Source organism: Misgurnus anguillicaudatus, chromosome 25 (assembly GCF_027580225.2).
Source record: "Misgurnus anguillicaudatus chromosome 25, ASM2758022v2, whole genome shotgun sequence".
Classification (NCBI taxonomy): domain Eukaryota; kingdom Metazoa; phylum Chordata; class Actinopteri; order Cypriniformes; family Cobitidae; genus Misgurnus; species Misgurnus anguillicaudatus.
The window spans coordinates 23,582,678-23,605,731 of record NC_073361.2 but is presented as its reverse complement, the minus strand read 5'-3'; the positions used below and the strand labels follow the sequence as shown (position 1 = coordinate 23,605,731).

At 36.6% G+C, this 23,054-nt stretch overlaps 1 protein-coding gene across 2 annotated transcripts in view; it reads right to left on the bottom strand.

Annotated features, from left to right (window-relative positions):
* Nucleotides 1–22,577, bottom strand: part of tmtopsb (teleost multiple tissue opsin b) — a 30,163-nt gene extending 7,586 nt beyond the window's left edge. The window contains exons 1-2 of one of the 2 annotated variants that reach the window (XM_055182446.2): nucleotides 22,077–22,577; nucleotides 17,764–18,092 (exon numbers count right to left, since the gene is read on the bottom strand). In XM_055182446.2, coding sequence (XP_055038421.2) covers nucleotides 17,764–18,092; nucleotides 22,077–22,440 — 693 coding nt within the window. In that variant the 5' untranslated portion in view covers nucleotides 22,441–22,577. The remainder of the gene's footprint in view (nucleotides 1–17,763; nucleotides 18,093–22,076) is intronic. The other variant, XM_055182445.2, reaches the window with a different exon arrangement.
* Between the last annotated feature and the right edge of the window lie 477 nt (nucleotides 22,578–23,054).

The following is a 23,054-nucleotide window of genomic DNA, read 5'->3' as shown; positions in this document are numbered from 1 at the left end:
TACTCTTGTGTAAAACAATCCCTTAAGAAAGCTACAACGGGCAAGTAAAAGGCCCATTACACATTTTAGAGTCGCCTACAGAGCACGATGGCCCATTTTCTCAGCGTTGTAGCACTTTGCCATACAGCTGCTAAGTGCTCTTACGTGTCCAAACAAGAGCTGAGAGTTGTATACTTTAGTTGGACTGTTGCGTCTTACGTTTCGCTAAAATGCTAACGTACGCTCTTACATCACCACGAGATTGTCCAGAAAACAAAAAAATTGTGGCACAAAATAACACTGTGCTATTTTTACAGTGGCTTTTTCGCAGACAAACCACCTGTACTTCAGTTTACCCAAAAGCATACTGGGTTGAAATGGCAATATGCTGTCAAATTTTAAAGGGGACATATCATAAAAATCTGACCTTTTCCATGTTTAAGTGCTATAATTGGGTCCCCGGTGCTTCTATCAACCCAGAAAATGTAAAAAAAGAACAACCCAGTACCTTAGTTTTGGTAAACCGTTCTCTGCAATGTCAGAAGCGGATAATACCGCCCTCTTAATCTGCACTATCCAACCACGGCACTGCCGTTTAGTGCAGAGAAAGAAAAAAATTGACATCACAATTAAGTTTTAATTTCAGCAAACCACAACTATTACGCTCAGTGTTTGCATTTCATCTGCTCATTTGCATTTTAAAGGACACACCCAAAAACATTTTTGCTTACACTTATAAAGTGGCAATTTTAACATGTTATAATAAATTATCTATATGGTATGTTGAGCTGAAACTTGAAATGTGCACTCTGAGGACAGCAAAGATTTATTTTACATCTTAAAAAGTTTTGTGAATTGTCCCCTTTAAGAAAAAAGCAATATCCAATTCAATACCTATTAACTGTCAAGTTAACTAATTGTTACATAACTCAAAAATTTTATTGTAATTTTTATAAACTAAAGCTGTCCCATTTACTTTTTTGGATATTCTTTCCCAATCCATATTGTAATTTTTATCCGGAAAAACTAAAGCTGTCCTATTTACTTTTTTGGATATTCTTTCCCTATCCATATTGTAATTTTTATCCGGAAAAACTAAAGCTGCCCCATTTACTTTTTGGATATTCTTTCCCAATCCATATTGTAATTTTTATCCGGAAAAACCAAAGCTGTCCCGTTTTCTTTTGGTTAATTGAACACTGAAAAAATTATTAATTCAATTTACTCAATTTTTTTAAGGTAAGTGGTTGCAATCAATTTATATAAGCAATATTTAAACAAAAGTTTTTGTTTTGTTTTTCTAATTTTCTTTGTTTAAATGTAGCTTAAATAAATTGATTGCGACCACTTACCTAAAATAATAAATCGTTTTTTTATTCAGTAAAGCATCCAATGTGGCATCTCTACTGTATATATGTCTATGGTTCATACATAAGAGGGTGCAAACATTTTGTTTTCTTGAAAGAAACCTGAACTCCAAGATAAGCGATCCCAGTTTTCGATCCACTGAATAAGCAGTTTTAGCATTTTAAAATTAACTGTTTTGCAATTGCGTGATGCTGTAAAGACCATGTAAAGACTCTGCTGAATCTTCCATAACCTGGCATTTAATACTGCCGTGCGAGATGGAAAACTACAGGGTGTAAATTGCTTCCAAGATTTATTTTGTGTGAGCGTTTATGCTATTTGCATAATTCCTTTAGTAAATCTGGCCCAAAACTACATAGACAGCATGTGCACATAAAGATGCTGCATCAGCGAGCACATTTCATACTGAATTCATTCATACTCCACACAGAGGACTGCAAACCAGTGGTTACCAACTTTAAGTGTCAAAGACAAGCCTGCGCAGCACTTGAACTGTTAACAAAGGGCAGCTATACTTTGAGGTTAAACCCTTTAGTTAGCTTACCTAAACCTAAAGACTTTATTCCTGTCACACAATCGAATCTCCCGGGTCAGCTTAAGTGTCCCTCTCTCTTTCGTTCTCTCAAGTAAAGCTCTTGAGGAAAGACGTATGGAAACTTTATATAAAGACCAGCCTGGTCGAAACCACACAGCACTTTTGTACTGCAGTACCAATTTGTCTTGGGACCGCCTTCTCACCTGTCAATCAACCACTGCGCTAAAATAATAGATTACTTTGCTATTCACATGGGCTTAAAAGCCCATAGATGCAAAAGGCTAAACAGAAATTCTCTTTTTAATGTAGGATATTGATTAAATAATTAAGAATTATGTGAAATGTAATGTGAAAGCAATGGCATGCATTTTGCATGATGTAAACAAGTCTTGGTTGATCTTTTGCGATTTGATCATTTGGAGATGGATCATAAATAACCTGTTACTGGTGCATAATTTAATAACCACAGTAACTATTTGCATTTTATATTATACTTTTAATTGCAATGAAAACACTTGTCTTTTGATCAGTCTCTACTTTTGGACTGTTATGGCTGAAGCATGCCATCTTGAATCATGTTATTTTGGATTTATTGAGTGCTAATTAAGAGCAATAGACTGAAACATCTGCGCCATGCCCTTTTTTCACATGCGTCCTTAATAGTTTTCCACTACAGATGTACCGTATTAGGTTCACACACAGACACCTTGGGTTTCACAGTCCACATTGAAAAGTCCTGTTATTTGACAAATTTAGATTTAGCAGAATGTCAGTCGAATGACAAGCTGCTAACAGGCTCCCTGTTGAGCTGCGCCACAGTTTCTGTGTTTTTTTTTTTTGTGGTCACATTCAAAATGAGTCCTGCATCTGGGCACAGAAGGACCACATGCAGGAGCAGAGTGTGAATAACACAGCTGACAAGGTGTGAAGGGCTGCAGGCAGGGTTCAAAATTAACTTCACTTACAGTACAATGGATGAATTGTGAGAATCTAGAGGCCATAATTATTTATTGTATCTTTGTACATTGTTTAAAGCACTTAAAGTATAAATATAGATTAATGCCAATGCATTACTTTTTATTTTTTCGCATATTAAAGGGATTGCGGAGGATTTTCTTTTTCCGGGTGGATCATCAAGACTATTGGTCCTCCTAGTTATCAATCAGAAGTGTTGCGCAATTGCATTTTTAAAAAAGTGGAGAAGGCGGTTCTTTTCTAAAATTCGAGAAAATCCTCCGCTACACCTTTCATAGCAAAAGTGACTCAAAGGTGAGACACTCTTTATGACATACAGCTGTTATATAAATGTGAAGTTATGATTTGTATCTTTTACACAAAATTATGTGTAACCTTATTAAATAAGGTTTTGGTAATTTCATGTCAGGAATATTTAAGATACTGTATATGTGACCCTGGATCACAAAATAAGTCTTAAGTAGCATGGGTATATTTAAATTAAAGGATAAGTCCATTTTCATGTCATCCAAAATGTTCATGTCTTTCTTTGTTCAGCTGAGAAGAAATTATGTTTTTTGTGAAAAACATTCCAGGATTTTTCAAATTTTAATGGAGTTTAATGGACCCCAACACTTAACACTTAACAGTTTTTTGTTTCAAGGAGTTTCAAAGCACTTTTGGGAGTACTTCGACTCGGCGCAGTAACACCCTCCCTCTCCCATTATGAGAGTGAGAAGGGGAGCGGACTTTTCAGGCGAGTCGAAGTACTCCCAAAAGTGCTATTACGCCATAAAATATAGTTCCTCTTTTAAATCCGCTTAGAAAAGCGCTACGTTTTATTTTGTACCACCAAACTTGCTCGTATAACTACTCGTCTTAAATAGGAAAAACGTTGATGTGTTTGGTCACTTCTAACTTTATCTCTGATTGGTACCATTGAATGAATGGGGCTAAGCTAAATGCTATCGAAGCGTCGCAGCGCGCTCCAGCGCTTACGTGCACGCACACAGATAATAGAGGGATGTATCAACAGTTCTTCGTTAAGGTAATAACATATTTTAATATTGAAAATGAGTAGACTATTCCTTTAATGATCCCAAATGAGGCATAAGAGTCTTGTCTAGTGAAACGATTGTCATTTTTGACAGAAAAAAAAAGCACTTTTAAACCACAACTTCTCATCTATCTCCGGTCGTGTGAAGCGCCACGCGACCTCACGCAGTACGTCATCACGTCAAGAGGTCACGGAGGATGTATGCCCCAGTGTTAACAAGTGTGGAGAAAGAGGAGCGTTCCAACGTCAAATGATACTAATTAATGTCTTTGTGTCGGTTTATTGTTTAAAATGGTCCACAAATGTGCATTTCATGTATGTAACATGTGGCCTTTCTACGTCACTACGCAATAACGTGAGGTCGCGCTGGCACGTCACATGACCAAAGGAAGACGAGAAGTTGTGATTTAAAAGTGCACATTCTTTCACCTTTCCTACCAAAAATGACAATCGCTTCACTAGACAAGACCCGTATGCCCCGTTTGGGATCGTGTAGAGTCCTTTGAAACTCAGTTGAAAAAACTGTTAAGTGTTGAATTAAGTGTTAAGTGTTGATGTCCATTAAAGTCCATTAAAATGAGAAAAATCCTGCAATGTTTTCCTACAACATCAACATTTTGGATGACATAGTGGTGGGTAAATTATCTGGATTTTTTTTTAGAAAATTGACTAATCCTTTAACAAAAATACATAGTATGGGTCGAAATAATTGATTTTTCTTTTATGCCAAAAATCAGGATATTTTGTAAAGATCATGTTCCATGAAGACATTTTTTACATTTTATTTTTGTGGACACAATTGCTAATGACTTCATTTTGACAAATTAAAATTTTCTCAATATTTTGATTTTTTTGCACCCTCGGATTCCGGATCCCAAATATTCCTATTCTAACAAATCATAAGTCAAGCTAATTTATTCAGCTTTCAGATGACGTATAAATCTCAATTTCAAAAGATTGACCCTTATGACTGGTTTTGTGGTCCATATGTTGCCACATACAAATAGAAATTAAAATTTAGACATCCAAGATAAACTCCAGACAGTACAAATTGCACCAATACAAAATTTCAGCTTTTTTATTAGTATGTTAAACCTATGATGCTCAGCGCAAATTCTGAACTCAATCTTTTCTTGTGGCTTAGTTAACAATGCAAAGGTCATGGGTTTGATCATAGGAAACACAGATATTAATAAAAAGAAATGCACAGATTAATTGCACTGAGATGACTTTGGATAAAAGCATCTGCCAAATGCATAAATGTAATGTAATGTACCTACTGGGTGCAAGTTGGCAGCACACATCACTATATGCCATATACTTACTGCTTTTAATTGGTGGCAAGACCACCATTTAAAACCAAGATGATGGCTGTTTACAAAATCCCAAAATTGCAACCGAATTCATTTTAATTGTCAGATGAAAAGTCCATGGTCACATTAAATGCAGAATTCATGTCTTTAACTTTGAATCACAATAGAAAACATTAAGATTGCCCTATTTTGTTTAAAAAGTCTAGGTTTTCGACTGCTTTTCATAATCCTCAGATGCATTTTGGCAATGCATTCCTAATGAGACATCATTGCAGAGAAATTGTAATTAGGAGAAGCGATTTACAAGTACTGAGAAGCTAAATGGATTAAACAAATAAACTGTGAAATATGGAAAATTAGTTAAAGTAGGGCAAGAAAAGCTTTGATAACATTATAATCATTTGCAAATAACTCTGCAATCACATTTAGTGAGAACCGAAAAGCTCAATCAGGCCTGGAAACCTTATTAACATAATAAATAATTTTTAGCATTCTCTCTCCAACACCAGAGCTGATGGATTAAAAACTATAAATCTGAACCAAAATCTCGATACATACAGTACCATGAGACGTTATGCACTCTTGAAACTAAAGGTTCCTTAAAGGTAATGTGTCAGGCCGTATGGGTTAATAAAGATCCTTTAAAATCCACAAACGGTTTAAGAATCAAGAATGCACACTGCAACAGTCAACAAAAATTGCATCATTATAGAGGGTGAGTACTGTACATGTAACTCAATAGGTATGTTACACACATACAGTAACCTTAATGTTGTGGAAATGCATTAATGAGACTTTCCCCTCAGGGTGTATATGAGCCCTGCAGTCAGAGGACGGCAAAGCCAGCGGGATGGATCGCCATGAAGGAGATGCTAATGCGTATGGCAGTTAGTGTGGCTGTAAGAGTGTTTGGTCATACAGCAGGTCAAGGGCCTTCAGGAAATCTCTGTACTGTACATACAGTACGAGTACAAAGCAAAATCCTGTATTAAAAACTTAGCTTTTTAACTTTGATCCAGCTATGCCAACAGCCCCAGTACAGCCTGTTAAATATTGTCCTCTAAAACTGATTACTCACTAATATTTTTTGTACACAAGAATCTTATATACGTATAATAATTCGATATATTTATAGTGCACTTTTCTGCAGCACTACATATGAACGGGGGATTTTCCTCAACCACCACCAATGTGCAGCATCCACCTGGATGATGTGACGGCAGCCATATTGCGCCAGAATGCCCACCACACACCAGCTTATTAGTGGAGAGGAGACAGAGTGATATAGCCAATTAGTGTGAGGGGATTAGTAGGACAACAGGTAAGTTTGGCCAGGATGCCCCTACTCTTTTTCAAAGCACATCCAGGGATTTTGAACAAACACAGAGAGTCAGGAGCTCGGTTTAACGTCTCATCCGTTGGACCATGCTTTATTGACAGTATTGTGTCCCCATTACTATACTGGGGTGTTAGGACCCAAACAGACCACAGGGTGAGCACTCCCTGCTGGTCTCATTTATACCCCTACCAGCAGAAACCTGGTTTTCCCAGGCGGTCTCCCATCCAAGTACTGACCACACTCAGCCCTGCTTAGCTTTAGTGGGTAAGCTGTCTTGAGCTACAGGGTGATATGGCTGCTGGATTCAAATTGAAGTTACTATACTCTAGATCAGTGGTTCCCAAACTTTTCAGACACCCTTTTTATGTTTCAAGTTGCGAGATGAAGAACACAAACTGTATTTTTATGTAAATATGCAAATTTATTATAACATACCAAGGCTTTCTTTATGTATTATACGTATTATTCAAATACTTTCACTTCAAATCCTCTTAAAGAGCACCAATTATCCGATTTAAAATTTTACATTTCCTTTGGCGTGTATTAGTACATGTTAATGTATGCAAAATAGGGCTGTAAAGATTAATCGTGCTAATGTGCGTTTTCTCAATGAATGAATTTTAATAAATTATGGTGAAAAGCCAGGGGGCGCTCTCGTGCAGAAACCCCATTTGTGCCACAGAAAAAGAAGCGTTACAAACACTATTCCAGGAAATGTCTACAGGAATATTTATATCGCTGTTCTTCAAATTGTTTCAGGTATTTTCATGATAATAAAGAATATTTTGAATGATTTTGTTTAAAGAGTGTTACTTTTTTAAATGCCCGTTATAAACGACCCCGACTAATAATGATTCTAGATTGATAAGGACTTCCTACTGACCAAATGCTGTAGTACACGCACAAGCTGTGCATGAAACACAGAATCGCAACCTTGCGTTCGATTTCAAACAGGCATTTTTAATGTGACACATGATTAATCGTTACAGCTCTAATGCAAAAGGTACAAATCCCGAAGTAAACGATGACGCGAGTTACCGTTTCCACCGTTAATCTCTTTTCTTGGACTACAACAAACACACGGATTGTATGAAACAGTTTTCTTTCTGGGTCGGTAGCCTTTTTTTTAATCAGAAAGGACAGTGAAAAGTGACTGTAGCCATTTTTGGAAGTGTAGATTTTTGCATGTGCTTAGAGGGTTTTGCAGCGAAAGACAGTCAAATTTGTTAAATACCAATGAAATGACTAAAGTTGTGACTGTTAACATTATTTCATGAGAAATGAGCAAATACAAGATTATTGTAAAGTGTTACTGTCCCTAATATTGTTGTACTATAGTAATGTACAAACTTAATTTCATTGTTCTGATGAGTCTATCTTGAATACTGAGAGATAAAAAAGATAAAATATATGTGTATAAAGAGCAAAGAAAGAATGAAGCTCTTTCTTTAACATACTGTATTTTCGTACTATAGGCACTGGTGACCTCCTGATAGATGAACGGCATAATCTGATCTGTCTTTACCCGCACTAAACAAATGCAGTGAACTGGATCATTAAATCTTCGGTCTGACAGGTGGGCAGACGAGTTGTGAGTACAGAGATAACTCTCAGGAGTCAGTGTGTTTTTCTATTACGTACTTTCTTTATCATTCTTTGTCTGTGACTGTGTACTGTCGGTGGCTACAGTTGCCCCATATCATAAATCAATGTCTTTAAGCAAATGCTCCGGCACTATTTTTGGTTTTTAGTAATACAAATGCTCTTTCTATCACGTATCTCATTTACTATGTTTAATTATATATGGTATTATTCCTCGCAATTTAATTTTAATGAAATTCAGTGTCCATTATTTATTACAGTTGTGAGGCCCATTCTAAAATCCCTGGCATACTGTCACAAGGAAAGTCAATTGGGCAGTTAAATAGATTATGCAGACGGCAAATAAAAAGTATGAATGCATTATAAATAATTACAAGGATGTAAATGCTAATGAATCGAGCTGATTTGTAAAGCATAAAAGCTCATTAAAGACCAGGCTCATTTAACTAAAGAGTACACCAAACACTAACCTCTAGGTCCTTTAAATCTTGAATGGATTTGTTTTCGGGAGCAAGCTTGTACTCAATTGGATGACGAGTTGTGTGCAATCGGTCCAGAGGGACCCAGTTAATTACTCAAGCATACCCTTATTCATTATGGCTGGTCACACTACTCCACCGTGTGCATACTTGAGCAAAATACAAACAACACATATCAGTTGATTTTCAACAATTGATGATTGATTGATTTTAACATGGGCTATGTGTATTATTAATCATTGTTTTTTGATGGTGGGGGATAAGCCACTGGAACCAGTAAGTCCTCCTGGGATACTTGAATGGATATTGAATGGATGAATTCAATTAAAACCTACAGATCAGCAGGAATTATGTTTTACAGCCTTGCCTCCTCACATGGAGATAATAGATATTGAAAAACTCAAGAGATATTAACAAGATGCTGCAGTTCTACGGCTATGTTCACTTGGCACCAGAAATCAGTTGTCACACCTGTATTTCAGTCCTTAAAGGGATAATCTAACCAAATATCAAAAATTACCCCATGATTTACTCAACCTCAAGCAATCCAAGATATATATGTCCATCATGAGATTCACAAGATAGTTTTAGCATGTAACGGTACGCAAAAATCACGGTTCGGTGCGTACCTCGGTTTTGACGAGACAGTTCGGTTCATTTTCGGTACAGTAAGGGGAAAAATGCAAACATTAAACTGAACTGCAGGTTGTTTATTACTATAAACTTTTTTAACAGTTTGTTTACACTTTTTTAAACACCTTTTATTAAAATATAATAAATAATATATATATAAAATAAAAAAGAATAATAAATAAAATACTACTTACATAACTTTATAACAGTAGGTAAATCTTTTTTAACCTTCTCTTAAACTTTTTCTACTAAAACCTTGCACTAAACTATCAAATTCAATACAATTATGAACTATTAGCCTACATTTTTGCCCCCCAATTTTTTTTCTGTTTTGATTTATTTGGGATTTTTTAAAGTCACAGTATTGAATGGGTTATGTACCATCTCTGTATGAAAATAATATTACTGCTCTATGTGTAACTGCATAGCAAGTAACATGATGATATACTTACTATACACTCATATTGAGATGAGTGAGTTGCATACATAGCCATCTTTTATCTTTTGCACGTTTCTCCTAATCTTGGCTTGTGTTGCCAATGTAAGCTGTGACTTAAATTATGAACCCCTCCGCAGCTAAGTAAGCCCGGGCTACAGCTCTTCTCTGTCCCGACCATAGACTGTAAAAAAAGATGGATGACGTGACGTCGCCTCCCTCCATTGTAATGAATTGAAGCCCAAAAATGTCCGACCACGGTCGCCGCCATGTTACGTAAAAACGTCAGTTTGGAGCCAAGGCATGCGCAGAAGGAATCGTCCGTGGAGCCAGAGGCGGAGCCGCGGTATCAAACTTCCACCCAAATGCTCGCACGACCAATTCAACCACGCCAATCATAACGACACACCAAATGACAAGCTAAAATGAAACTTACCACAACAATGAACACTTGACCATATATCAACGTGATAACAACTACCCGAAAGGACCAAAACCATCTTTTGGAAACTTTTATTGGAAGTGTAAATAATTTTTTTATTTAGAGCAGAGTCCCATTCGTTTGAATGGAGATGGCGGGGTTTATGACTTGTACTGCAGCCAGCCACCAGGGGGCGATCAGACAGAGGCTTTACTTTTCAAGGCTTATGAGGCACACCCGGTCCCGACCAGATTAACTGATCGCAATGTTACAATGATATGATTGACGTGAGGTGCAGATGAAAAATCTGAACATGCATTTCGTTATTCTCGCTGTCACAGAAAGCACGTCTCATGATCGGTAGCAACGAAAGACGGGCAACCTCTCACGCACTTTTGAAAGAACAAAACAGAATATACAACTAAGTAAATAAAAATCTTTCTGCGGGCGAATTATGTTATATGTTTGACAGAAGACTTGGGTTGAACGCGGAGACTTCCGCCACTTAATATGTTCATGTGGAAACATGAAAATTAACCTATGTTCCGCACACAAAAAATTGCATTCGGCCATTCGGTGCACATGTGCACCGTGCCGAAAGCCCTGTACCGAAACGGTCCGGTACGAATACACGTACCGGTACACCCCTAGTTGCCACAGATACATTGCGCTATTACTCTCCTGAATCACGTGAGCCCAAGATGCCGTTGGTTCTTTAAGCTAGGTATTATTGTTTATAAAGTTTGAATTGTTCTTGCAATATCATGTTGATTACCTGCAAAAGACCCCTTGGAGCCGTGTGGATTACAGTACTTCTGTGACGGATGAATGTTCTTTTTTGGGCTTCAAAGTTAGAAGTTGTTCCCTGATCTCTGTTTTCTATCGCTATATGCTTGAAAAAGCAAGGCCATTTACTAAAACAACTCCAAATTTGTTTATCAGTAAGATGATGGACATATGTATCTCGGATTGCTTGAGGGTGAGTAAATCATGGGGTAATTCATCTATTTGAGTATCTTTTTTATACATATGCAGTTTGGTTATCTGTCATTTTCGGTAGTGACAACTGCATTCTCACTTAACCGTATTTGTGGAGAAGAAACTGTACTAGACAACCTGTTGTCTGTGATGTCACCATTCTGACACCAGACTCCTGACACTTATTTTATAAGCATTCATAAATGCCACAAACTCTCTTGTGTAAACAGACCACACAAATCCAAATGTTGTGTTTGGTATTTTGTACAACATGCAGATTGAATTGCACTTGTTGTTGTACAGTGCTAAGTTGTAAGTCCAGTGCAAAAAAAATCTTTCTATTGACAAGGAAGGCACAATCTTTGATATTTAGGTCTGTCACTATGGTTACGGTTATTTCATACATGTAAGTAAATGCAGTTGTCACTCCTGAGATTTTGCCTTGTGAACGCAGCCTATTATTATGAACGGGAAAAATGCTCTGTATGGCCACTCCGCAGTTCAATAAACCTCAACCACAACTCTAACCCGCAATTTGGATGGCAGTAAACGTTTACAATATGACACAGAATGACAGTTTGATAGTTTGCTCATTCAGTGCTAGGCACTTTTTATAACATCTGCCCACTTAGCCTGAAAAACTTATTCCCCAAACTGACTTATTGGCAATGTCTCACATAAACTATCAAATATTTATTTTTTAGAGGCTGCTAATTTAGAGGGATCACAAAGAAATGAAGGTTTAAATAGTCAAACTTTAAAACAAATCAAACAAAATATATTGTAAAGTGGAGCAACTGTAGCATGATAAATTACCCTTAAAGCCACTTATTTAATTTAAATAAGACAGATTGAAAGAAAATGCTGATGAAGCATATACATACCCCAGACCCTAAAAAGACATGATGTGACAAACTCACATTGACTAGCAATTTGTCTAGCACACTGATTAGGAAACTGCAGCACAACTTGACACTATCACAGCCAGTTACGTTAGAAGTTATCTGATGTTTAAATGTACATTTTTGCAGTTGCCTACCCCAGAAATAAAACTGTTTAAGACTATTAAACACAATGGCAAAATGTACTGTATGCACTCTAAAAATGTCTGGGTTATATTTGACCCATGTTGGGTAAATATTGAACAAAACCGCTGGGTTAAAAATTACCCAATGATGGGTTGTTGTTATGCAACCATGGGTCATAATAACCCAGCCATTTTAAAAAAGTGTATGTGTTACTTTTAAAACAAAAACTCTGATTTACATAGAGGAGATTCCTTTAAAAAAGATTTTGCTTGTCTAGTTATAATGAAGTTTCAAAATGCCGCACAAACATACAGAAAAAATGGTCCCTTTAGCTGTCACTGGGGCAGCACCCTTTCAAAAAGTACACCTAAAGAGTTCATATTAGTACCTCAGAGGTTCACATTGGTACCAAATGTATACATATCTGTACCTACGGTACATATTACAACCTTTTTAAAAATGCCCCAGTAACAGCTTGGGACCATTTTTCTGTCAGTGTAAATCAAACTTACAAAAAAATCAAAATTATTAATATGCAAGTTTTTGTATATAACTTGGAGCAGTGGCGGTTGGTGACTTCTATTTCAACTGTCATGTGTCCATATATGTGCATCATAAGTCATGTCAAAATACGTGCCTGCTGCATACGTGCCGAAAGCGGGTTACGATAAAAAAGACTAATAAGAAGAGGAATAAGAAGCATGTATTTGAAATGATTTCAAATGACATCATACAAACCAATTTTGTTGTTTTTTCCACATTTAAGGGGAAAATTTTCATTACCGCAAGGTGTCCATGACTGGATTTGGGTTCTTTGACATGGAAATATTTATAATTAAAAAATCAAAAAAATAAAAAGCTTTAGTGCATGTTATACTATAAACATTAACAGTAAAGAAACGTGGTATTTGGTGATCATTGGTAAATGAAGACAATAATAAGGAATATAAATTTGTCCAAGACCAATTTTCTCATCCTCCGCAACAATTTTCAATCATTGTTAAGGCCTCAAGCAACTAACATTAAAAAAATTGTTGGAAGGGACATAATTGACTGTGACACTCAAGATGGCTTCCAGGTAAGCAGTTCTTATTTTTTCTCTCCAGATAAAAGTTTAAATTTTGTTTGTCAAAGTACCTAGACAACTTTTTAGTACTCATTACCGAAACATGAGTTTTTAAATGCATATATTTAATGTAATATCATGTTCCGGTAATGATAATTTTTGATAATGATAATCTAAAAAATGTAAATAATTCTAAAGGAAATATATAAATAATGGTTATAGTTAGTTCAGAAAATTGGCTTCAAGGGCTTTTTAAAAATTCTGATGCTGGACACCTTCTAAATCTGGATTTCACGAGAACCACCCACATAGGTTCACATGATGCACCAAACACATATTTTGACATGACAAGCCACACAAGACAGGCTACATACATGCTTTGACGAGCTTCGCATCGTACGTCGTCGAAAAATAAGTCACCGGCTGCCACTGACTTGGAGTAAAAAATTCTCCGAGCTGGCAAAAAAAGAAAGTTACCCAAATTAGATGTGAAGTTTGTTCTTTCTGCAATCTCTTCTACCCAGCCAATGTCTGTACAAACGGACAGCTTTGTCAAGAAGGATGGACGAAAACGAGCGTGGAAAATCTGCTGCAAACCTCTGGGCTTTCCAGACGTTTTTCCTTTTCTCTCTCTTTTTTGTTTCCATAGTGTGCTCTGTTCAACCCACACCGTGAGTTTACAGAAAGAGACAAGCCGTGTCCGAGGAAATGAGGCTGTACTTTGGGAAGGCGGTCGACCCCCTACAGGGTGACATTTTGGATGGGTTTGTAAATGGCTGAGCGGAGCGGCAGGAGGTGGGACGGGGACTTTAGCTCTGTGTGCTGTGAATATTGAACTTTCTCACGTCTTCATTCAAACTTATATAACGTGTGACACCCTGTGGGATATGCAGTGACAAAGGCGCCAAGTCCATCTACTATATGTGACATTCAACTGTCACGGTTTTCCAAAAGCGCAGCATGCATTGCAAAAATCGAGCAGTGGTTTGTGTTTTTTGATCACATTGGCATGCATAACATTATCAACTTGAGTGAAGGTTCATGAATTCAGTTAAAGAGTCGCTAGCTATAACATTAAAGGATTTGTGTCCTTCTGGGATTTAGCAGAGCAAAGGATGAATATCATGTCTGACATCCATTCTCCATAACTTTACAATATTAAACAGTCATAGAGTTGAATTTTATATAAAGACATGCGGCTGATAATTATTTTAAAGACTAAAAGCTTATCAGCATTCATCTGGACACCCAGATGGCTCAATACCAATGCAGAGGAGCTAAAATAACTCTTATACACTGACAGCTTTTTAGTTATCTGCTACATGCACGCTGCAATTACCTCTAATCGATTTGCATTATATGCCATCCACATAAATAGAAAGCAGTGGATAAGGACCATGGCTTTGATCAAATTCAAAGGTTTTATTACCTTGAGAGTATTTTTTTTCAGATGGTTTTGTGTGTGGTGCAATACATAAATCGGTCTCTATTGAACAGGATACTCTATGTTCTTGTGAGGTGTTGCTACTCATTTACTGGAAATGATTTATGCATGGCTCATGCAGACCTCGCTTTGTTCCTCGCTTACTATCAGAAGTTTCAGCATCTAGGTTATCATGCAAATACAATGCTTTTTTATTAGACCACCACCCAATTTTTAAAACCATTTTTTATCTTTTTGTAATGGTCTATCTACCAGTATGCATAAGCCCTTTAGTCATGTATTTCTAATGCTAAAATATAATATTTGTTGTTATCCATGAATTTTTGAATTTTAAGATTTTTGTAATAAAATATCCAAAAATCATTTGCACAATGTGATATATTTCATGGAGCATTTTTGTGATTTTCACAAAAGTTTCACAAAATACCTTCCAGGAAAATTTTCTTCTATGAATATATAAACATACAAATATACCAAATGAAAGAACATATCCTCTGCTTTCAAACAAACAAACAAAACAGAAAAAAAACTTTCATCCTATCTTCATTTCTTCCCTTTTTATAACCTCGTAAATATGGGTAGGTATCTATAAAAATACCAAGTTTTGGCCAAAAAGCTGAAATAATTGCATTTTTGTAAAGGAATTTTGTTAGAGATCAGATTCCGAACGCTGATTAAAACATAGACAGAGTTTAAAATGTTTTAAATTAGTTTTTGCTTGAGTTTTTTTTTTTTGTAAATGGTAAGAGCGGAATTACAGAATACCTAAAAAAAAAAATCATCATTGGCAGGCAAACGTTTTCTCTTATTTGACGATGATGTGTAAATGTGTTTTGCATGCCACTGCGCACCCTGTTCACACAGACATCATACGCCATCAGTGCACTCACTTTCACTCTGTAAATGGCAGGCAAACAAACTTTCATACTCAATTGACAACCTGCACAGGAGCCAAAAAATGTAAGACATTTTTGACAACGAAAACATTGTCCTATTCATTCCTATGGCTCCAAAGTTTTATTTTGTGCCACCATATCATGTAGCTACTCATGTAACAGTCTTTAAATAGGGAAAACATGGAAGTGTTTGGTGGCTTTTAATTCCTCCCTGTTTGGAGCCAAAGGAATGAATGGGGCTAGGCTAAATGCTAACACATTCACAAAACGCTGTACAAAGATTAAAAGTGCACATTGAAAAAGATAGGTATGTATTAATTTGTCTAAGTTGAGGTAAGAACGTAGTAAAATATAGAAAAATAGTGGTGTTTCCCTTTAAAGGCAGGGTATCTGATTCCTAACACATTACTAACAACAGACTGATGCTAACACATTCACAAGGCGCTGTACAAAGATTTAAAATGCACGCATTGATAAAAGATAAATATATATTAATTCGTCTAAGTTGAGGAAAGAACATAGTAAAATATTGAAAAACGGTGCTGTTTTCCTTTAAGCTTTACCTGTGTTAATGTGAAATAGTGACTTCTAGTGGTGAAAATACTACATATTGTGCCTTTAATAGAAAATAATTGGTTGAATGTTAGGCTTGCTTAATTTAAGGGATCTCAGACAAGTTCAATGTGTCGGCTCAAATTTGGGCATATAAAAGTGAATTTATTTTGACATTCCTTACACTTGTTCAAAATGGTGAGTTGTCGAGAACACTCTGAAAAGGAAAGAGTTTGTATTAAAGCAGTTTATGATGCTCAATGGTCTTTGAGACATAGACCGTTGGTCTAATAAATTTGCTTAATAGATTAGGTCTTGATCTTTATTATATAAACCCTGCATCACACACTTTTTAATTAAATACTTATTTGTTCTACACTGTAACATTCTCACCTAGTTAAATCTGAATCAAAGTCCTTTCATTTCAACCATTCAGCATGTCAGGAAGGCCATGACAGGAACCTCATAGTATAGCTTTGCATGTTATTGTACATGAGGCAGCCACACACAAGCATTCAAAATTCAATATAGTCACACTGCAGAATCTAAACTCGGATAAAAGCGTATGCTGTTGATCACATGACCAAGAAACACCCACCACAAGCATTGTGCATGAATCTACAGATGACCTTCAGACCAAAATGAGATTCATACCATGCATACCGGGAAACAACATTTCAAAACCTTTATAGATAAACTGCTCATGCTAAGGGATGTGGGATTCGGGTTAGTGCTGGTTGTCTGTTCATTCACCCTTTGAAATGCATCAGCGGCCCACTTTTTAGAGGGTTTAATTCAGTTCCACATAAAGGTGCAATTGAGATAAACATGGCCGCTTTCATTTCTGGACTCTTTTGATTGCCACAGTCTATTAAAAGTGCTGAGACATCTACATCCATTGTCAAGAAGTTGAAAAGATTGGAGTTTGCAAGGAGATTCATTTATGGTCGCTTTCCAAAGTAATTCAGTTGCAAATCAAAGCGCTTTGTTATGTCAAGCCTTGTGTTAGTTAACCCACTTGGGTTTGGGGGGGCAAAGAATTATGGGAGATTTCAAACTGTGTCTTGTTTACTCTGGAAAATTGGGCCATTTGGGAGACATCAAGACTCAATTGAACTCAATTGAAATCTTGTTTTCTTCCCATCTCCATGCAAATTCTGACACGATTTGCGCGTACTGTAATTTGCATTAAAGACGTCTCACGCAAAACATTCAGAATAATCTTCAGACATTGAACGTTGGGCAACACAGAACATCTCCTGGTGAGCGGATGTAAAGGGATGAATGTCGCTTCCTCTGGTTAAGTGGAAATGATAAAGAAATGCAGATGGCAAACTGCTGTGAGACAAATTACTCAGACTGTTTTAAATGTATGCCACCAGTCAATAAAACAAAAAATAATCATAAAGAACAAAAGTTACTGCTGTTTATTATTTAAAGGCACAGTTTGTAAGATTAAAATATCCAAAAATCACCAACACAGTGTTATATATTTTGTTTTTGTGTTATTATCAGCCTTAAGCTGGGCTTTCACAGGCAGGGTAACAAGTGGTGATTAATGGTAATGCCAAAACCCAATTAAAAATAAAATCATTGTTCTGAGCTCTACAACCCAGACATAATAGTCTAGAATAATAGGCCAAAATCAATAACTAATCATATGAGGACCATAAAGATTCCTACCTGTGTGATAGCCTGAAAGAGTCGGCCGTAGCTGTACACAATGACGATGAAAGGAAGAATGAGGCAGAAGAAAAACAGACAGACAATGTAAGACACGTTGTTCGTTGTCTTGGCGGTCCAATTGACGCTGCAAGTGGTGCCGGGACCCTCCGGACCGTATTGACTCCATCCAAACAGCGGAGGAAGAGTCCAGACCATGGAATATATCCAGGAAAATCCGATACCCATGGCCACATTTCTGTAATTGGTTGAGTCGGCCTGCGTGGTACCCATCATAGTGCAGTAGCGTTCGTAAGAGAGCACTGCCAGAGAAATCAGAGATACAACTCCTGTGCAGACAGAGTAGAAAGAAACAGAAGACACAATATTTTTAAACTCTTGGTTGTTATAACCATGTTCACACATGTTTAAAATTAAAGGAGATACATGTTGTCAGAGAAGAACCATTTTTGGCTGTACATGGTTCTATAAAGAACCTTTAACGTCCAAAAGGTTCTTTGTAGTGATAACATCCCTGTGAAGAAACTTTTCTTGAACCTTTAGTTTATTTTAAGAGTCTGTAAGAGCTGTTTAAGAGTGGATGACCTTTTTGGTAAATATACCACCATCTGCTATTCATTTATGCAATGGATTTTTGTGTCTTACCTGTATTTCTACCAATGACATATCTGTCGGAAAACAACATTAAAACTGTGATGTCATTTGCCCAAAATGACATTTAAACAGCTGCTCCAGTTCTTTTCAGAAGGTGACAACTTATTTATTCAAATTCGAACTAGTGATCTGTCAACTAATTTAATAATTTTTGACATAATTTGAACACTGAGTACATCGACTGAAAGTCGTCAATGTCTCAAATCTGTGATGTAACACACTAGAGCCAATAAGCTTTTGATATCACAGCTGTAAAATGTGTCGTATCGACCGTTTCATCGGACGCACATGCGGTGACAAGATTACGCGTCTGTTCCGAACTTTACTTCTGGTTTCTGTTTGTTATGGTCTGACAACCCTTACGAAAATTAACCATGGTTTTATTGTGGTAAAAGTGTAGTAACCATGGTTTTTTGGTGTATTGATTACTATCAGCAAAACCATGGTTTTACTACACTAACCATGGTTTAACCATCCCAGTCTCATGAAATTTTGTGATTAAGGGGCGGTTTCCCGGACAGGGATTACACTAGTCCTAGACTTAAACACTTTTAAGAGCTGTCCGAACTGAAAACAACTTGCACTCACATATCTTAAAATACATCAGTGCCCTTTGTTTTATCTCAAAATGCACACAGGTAATGTTTTTAGTAAGGCATATTTGTTAAAACTAGTTAAATTTCCTAATTAAACTACGGCCTAGTCCTGGATTAAGCTAATCCTGGTCCGGGAAACCGCCCCATAGTCACGTAACTTTTTGATTCTTTTTTCGTGATATTGTCACAAATTTCCGGGTTTTTTCGTGATCGTATCACGAATTTCTGTTTACGTGTCACTGTCATGTATTGGTTACTCAACTGTTTTGTTTTGTTTTATTTTCTTACCATTGTCGTTACAAAAGTTACGTGACTATATCACAAAGTTTCATAGGGTTTAACTATGGTTTTTGAAAACCGTGGTTGTCAAAACTAGGGATGCACCGATAGGATTTGTTTGGGCCGATACCGATGCCGATTTAAACAGACAACTTCTGGCCGATACCGATGCCGATACCGATATTAAACACTTGTATACAATACTATACAGTTGGTCTATTAGCTAGTTTATTTCTGCATCAAATTATTTTTACTGAACATGGATTGGATCGTTTTTGCTATTCAGCATTTATTTGATAAACAACATTAACTCATTTTTTACATATAATGGATTTCTTTATGCAGTTAATTAATAAACAATCGGTATCGGCCTTTCTCGTGCTATTGCCGATATGCCGATGGTTTCAAATTCATCAAAAATCGGCCGATAAATATCGGCGGCCGATGCATCGGTGCATCACTAGTCAAAACCATGGCTATTTTGTGGCTACCATGGTTTTACTACAGTAACCATGTGTTTTTGGTTTTAACTGTAGTAAAACCAAGGTTACATTTTGTAAGGGCAGTTGCTGAAACTGAACTGAAGAGTTTCGTTGCAAAACGAGATAATTTTTCAGAAATCTCGTTTTTTGGTTGTGCATTCCAATTAACATCAATTCAACTGCAGTTGGTTTGTTTTGATTTAAACCTTCATAACTTAAAATACAGCTAAGTAGCACCATAAAGCAAAATAATAACATGATAACATAATAATAAACATGTTTTGACAAAAATGTTAAAAAATTGATTTATCTCGTTTTGCAACGAAACGCTTCAACTATTAAACAAATACCTTGTCGAAAATAAAAAATGTTTTGGTTTTCTAGGTAACCTACGTGTTGTTTACTTTGCTTGTTATATAAATAAACTACTTTAAAAGGACTTTGTTGTTATTTATTCTAAGCGGAGATTACTGAACGTTACGTGTTGACCACGAAAGCTGCTTGTTTATGTTGTTACTGCTGAAACCGTCTACAGCTTCTTGATGTACAATATTTAAATTCAAATTCATAACGAATGCGAGATTTGGATCTATTCCTCGCAATCTGATGAATTTTAAAGATGTGGATTACAGTGAATGAATAAAATGAACATCTTTTTTTGTTGTGATTTGGTGTAATTATTATTGCGTGGGAGAAAATGCCTTTTGTGTGTCATGGCAAACAAACTAAATATTACAAAATGGTATTACAGAAATGTTTTTTTTTTTTAATATAAATAAGTATGACTAAAACATGTAATTAATAAGTAAGAAACACCAATGCCCCAAATTTTTATATAGGAATACGTACTACAAATCTATACATCTGTAAAGCTGTTAATGTCAACGCGACAATGTTTCACTGTGTATTAAAACATAAGTAAATGTACAGCCACACATTATTTAAAAATACACACATATTCTCATAAGATCATGTTACATTTTTCTATACAATTTGGAAAAGCCTTTGCATTGAAAGCATGCCCATGGTGACTCAAATTTTGCCTCTGCAGGCAGCTTTCCAGCTTTTGGAACAGAGTAAAAATGTGTACAATGCAGGATGTCAAAATGTAAAATTTCGTATCCAACCTCCGTTAGCAAATCTGCTTTTGTTACAGGCAGCTGAGCAGTGGTGATATGCAGTCCTTCATGAGCCAAAAATGTCCTTGCAAACATCAGTGAATTCAATTCCAGACAGAAGTCTCCTGTGATATCTGATATGAGCACACCAATGTTTTCTGTCATTGTACATTGCGCTGTCATTTGTGCTGGAAAATCCAGATAAACTCAAAATATCTCAGCAAAAAATAGTTGCAGCTGTAACCTTATTTCATCCGGTTAGCTATGTGTACTGTATACTGTATGTTAAATGTGTAGCACTGTGGACATATGACTGAGGCACAACCTATTGGTCTTACATTCTGTATAACAGAATGACATGAACTGAAGTGCAGGTGGCTCAAGCTAAGTCTGACTGCAAGTTTTGTATTTGACAAGACACAAAAGAGCATATGCAGAATAATAATTATGACAAGGCCAAACAATGTCTTGTATAATAGAAGATCCCTACAGGAATATTTGGATAAGGTCCAAGCAAAGTTAATTAGAAAGACTTTAACTAGAAATGTGTTACAGCTGCTGAGAATACTGCATGTGTGACAGTGTTTACTTTTCTGCTTAAATTCTGTTATTAGAAGTAAAAATTTGTTGTTTTCGTTGAAACAATCATAAGTGTCTTCCTGTAGCATTGTGTTAGTACCGCAGAAGGTTGTGGGTTTGATCAAATAAGCTGCTAATACAAATTAATAAAACCATGCTTACCTGCAATGTAAGTCGCTTCGGATGAAAGCGTCTATGCTTAAATGTAAATAAACATTTAAGTATAGCCTACTTAACACAGTTAACGGTAGCCATTGACTTCAATCGTATTTGTTTATGTGAAAGTCAATGGGTAAGTTACTGTCAACTGTGTGATTACCATCATTCATCAAAATGTCGTCTTCTGTGTTCAATTTAGCAGAATAAATAAACTCATACAGGTTTTAAAACAACACGATATTTACTTCAAACTGACGTATCGGCATAACAGTTACTAAATAGGATTAAACAGCCTACATAATACTTTAAGAAAGCTTCCACACATAAAGCAGCGCAATGAAAGATTACCGGTCAACCTGGTGCACGCGCGTGAATAAAATGAATGATTCAAACTACGCAGGTGCATCCAAAACCTATGTTAATGGTTTATTAACATCCAGACTCACCCAGGAATGAATTGGCGAAGCCGTACCACACGCATCCTGCTTCCCCGATGAGCCACCGTCCCTGCGTACTGGCGGCAAAGCTGAACGGAGTACCTAGGACGCACACCAGCAAATCACTCACCGAAATGCTCACCAGAAAATAGTTCATGGGCGAGCGGAGCACTTTGTAACGACAAAAAACGACGAGAACGAGCGTGTTATTGAGAAACCCGAAAGTTCCGATGAATCCGAGGCACACCGCCACCACCAAATGTCCGGTCGGGCTCAGACTTTGCTCTGAATGAGTCTCACCCAAGCGCTCGTTGGTCCCGTCCCTTCCCAAAGCGCACCATGCGCAACTCCGACTCGCGTTGGATTCAATCATTGCACCATCAATTATGGCTTATGTAGAGGAGTTGATAACTTTTTGGGATTTGAAACAAAACTCTGTGTTTTGTAAATGATGTAATCCAAGTTTGGAGAGTTTTCAAACCCATTGCGCATGAAGATCACCAAATGGTAAAAGAAGTTTATTGCCCTGTATACCCTAGATAGGGATTTCAAGATGTGGTGGTGAGGCCAATTATGCCCCTCCTCAGAAAGAATGGGAGTTTTTATTACCCCCCGCCTAACTGACGTCTACGTCTCAAACCAGGAGGGAAGATCTTCATATAGCTCGTACCCTCACTATTTCCATTTTATAACATTAATGTTTTTTTTGTCTAATTATGGTTATGATAAAGGTTACATTTGTAATTAGGTTTGGATATCTGCTGGACTATACTGCTGCACAATAAGGAAAAAAATTGCTTATTTTACATAATAATAAAAAAGGCGGGTGATTAATGATCAAATAATGTAAGGTCAGAGTGCAAGACTGCTCATACAATATGTTTTTTAACTGAGCACAATGAGAATTAGATTTATAGTCTGCAAATTTTTGGTGCATTATAAATGGATCTTTATTTAAACTGTGAAAAGACCATTAAGGTCATACTT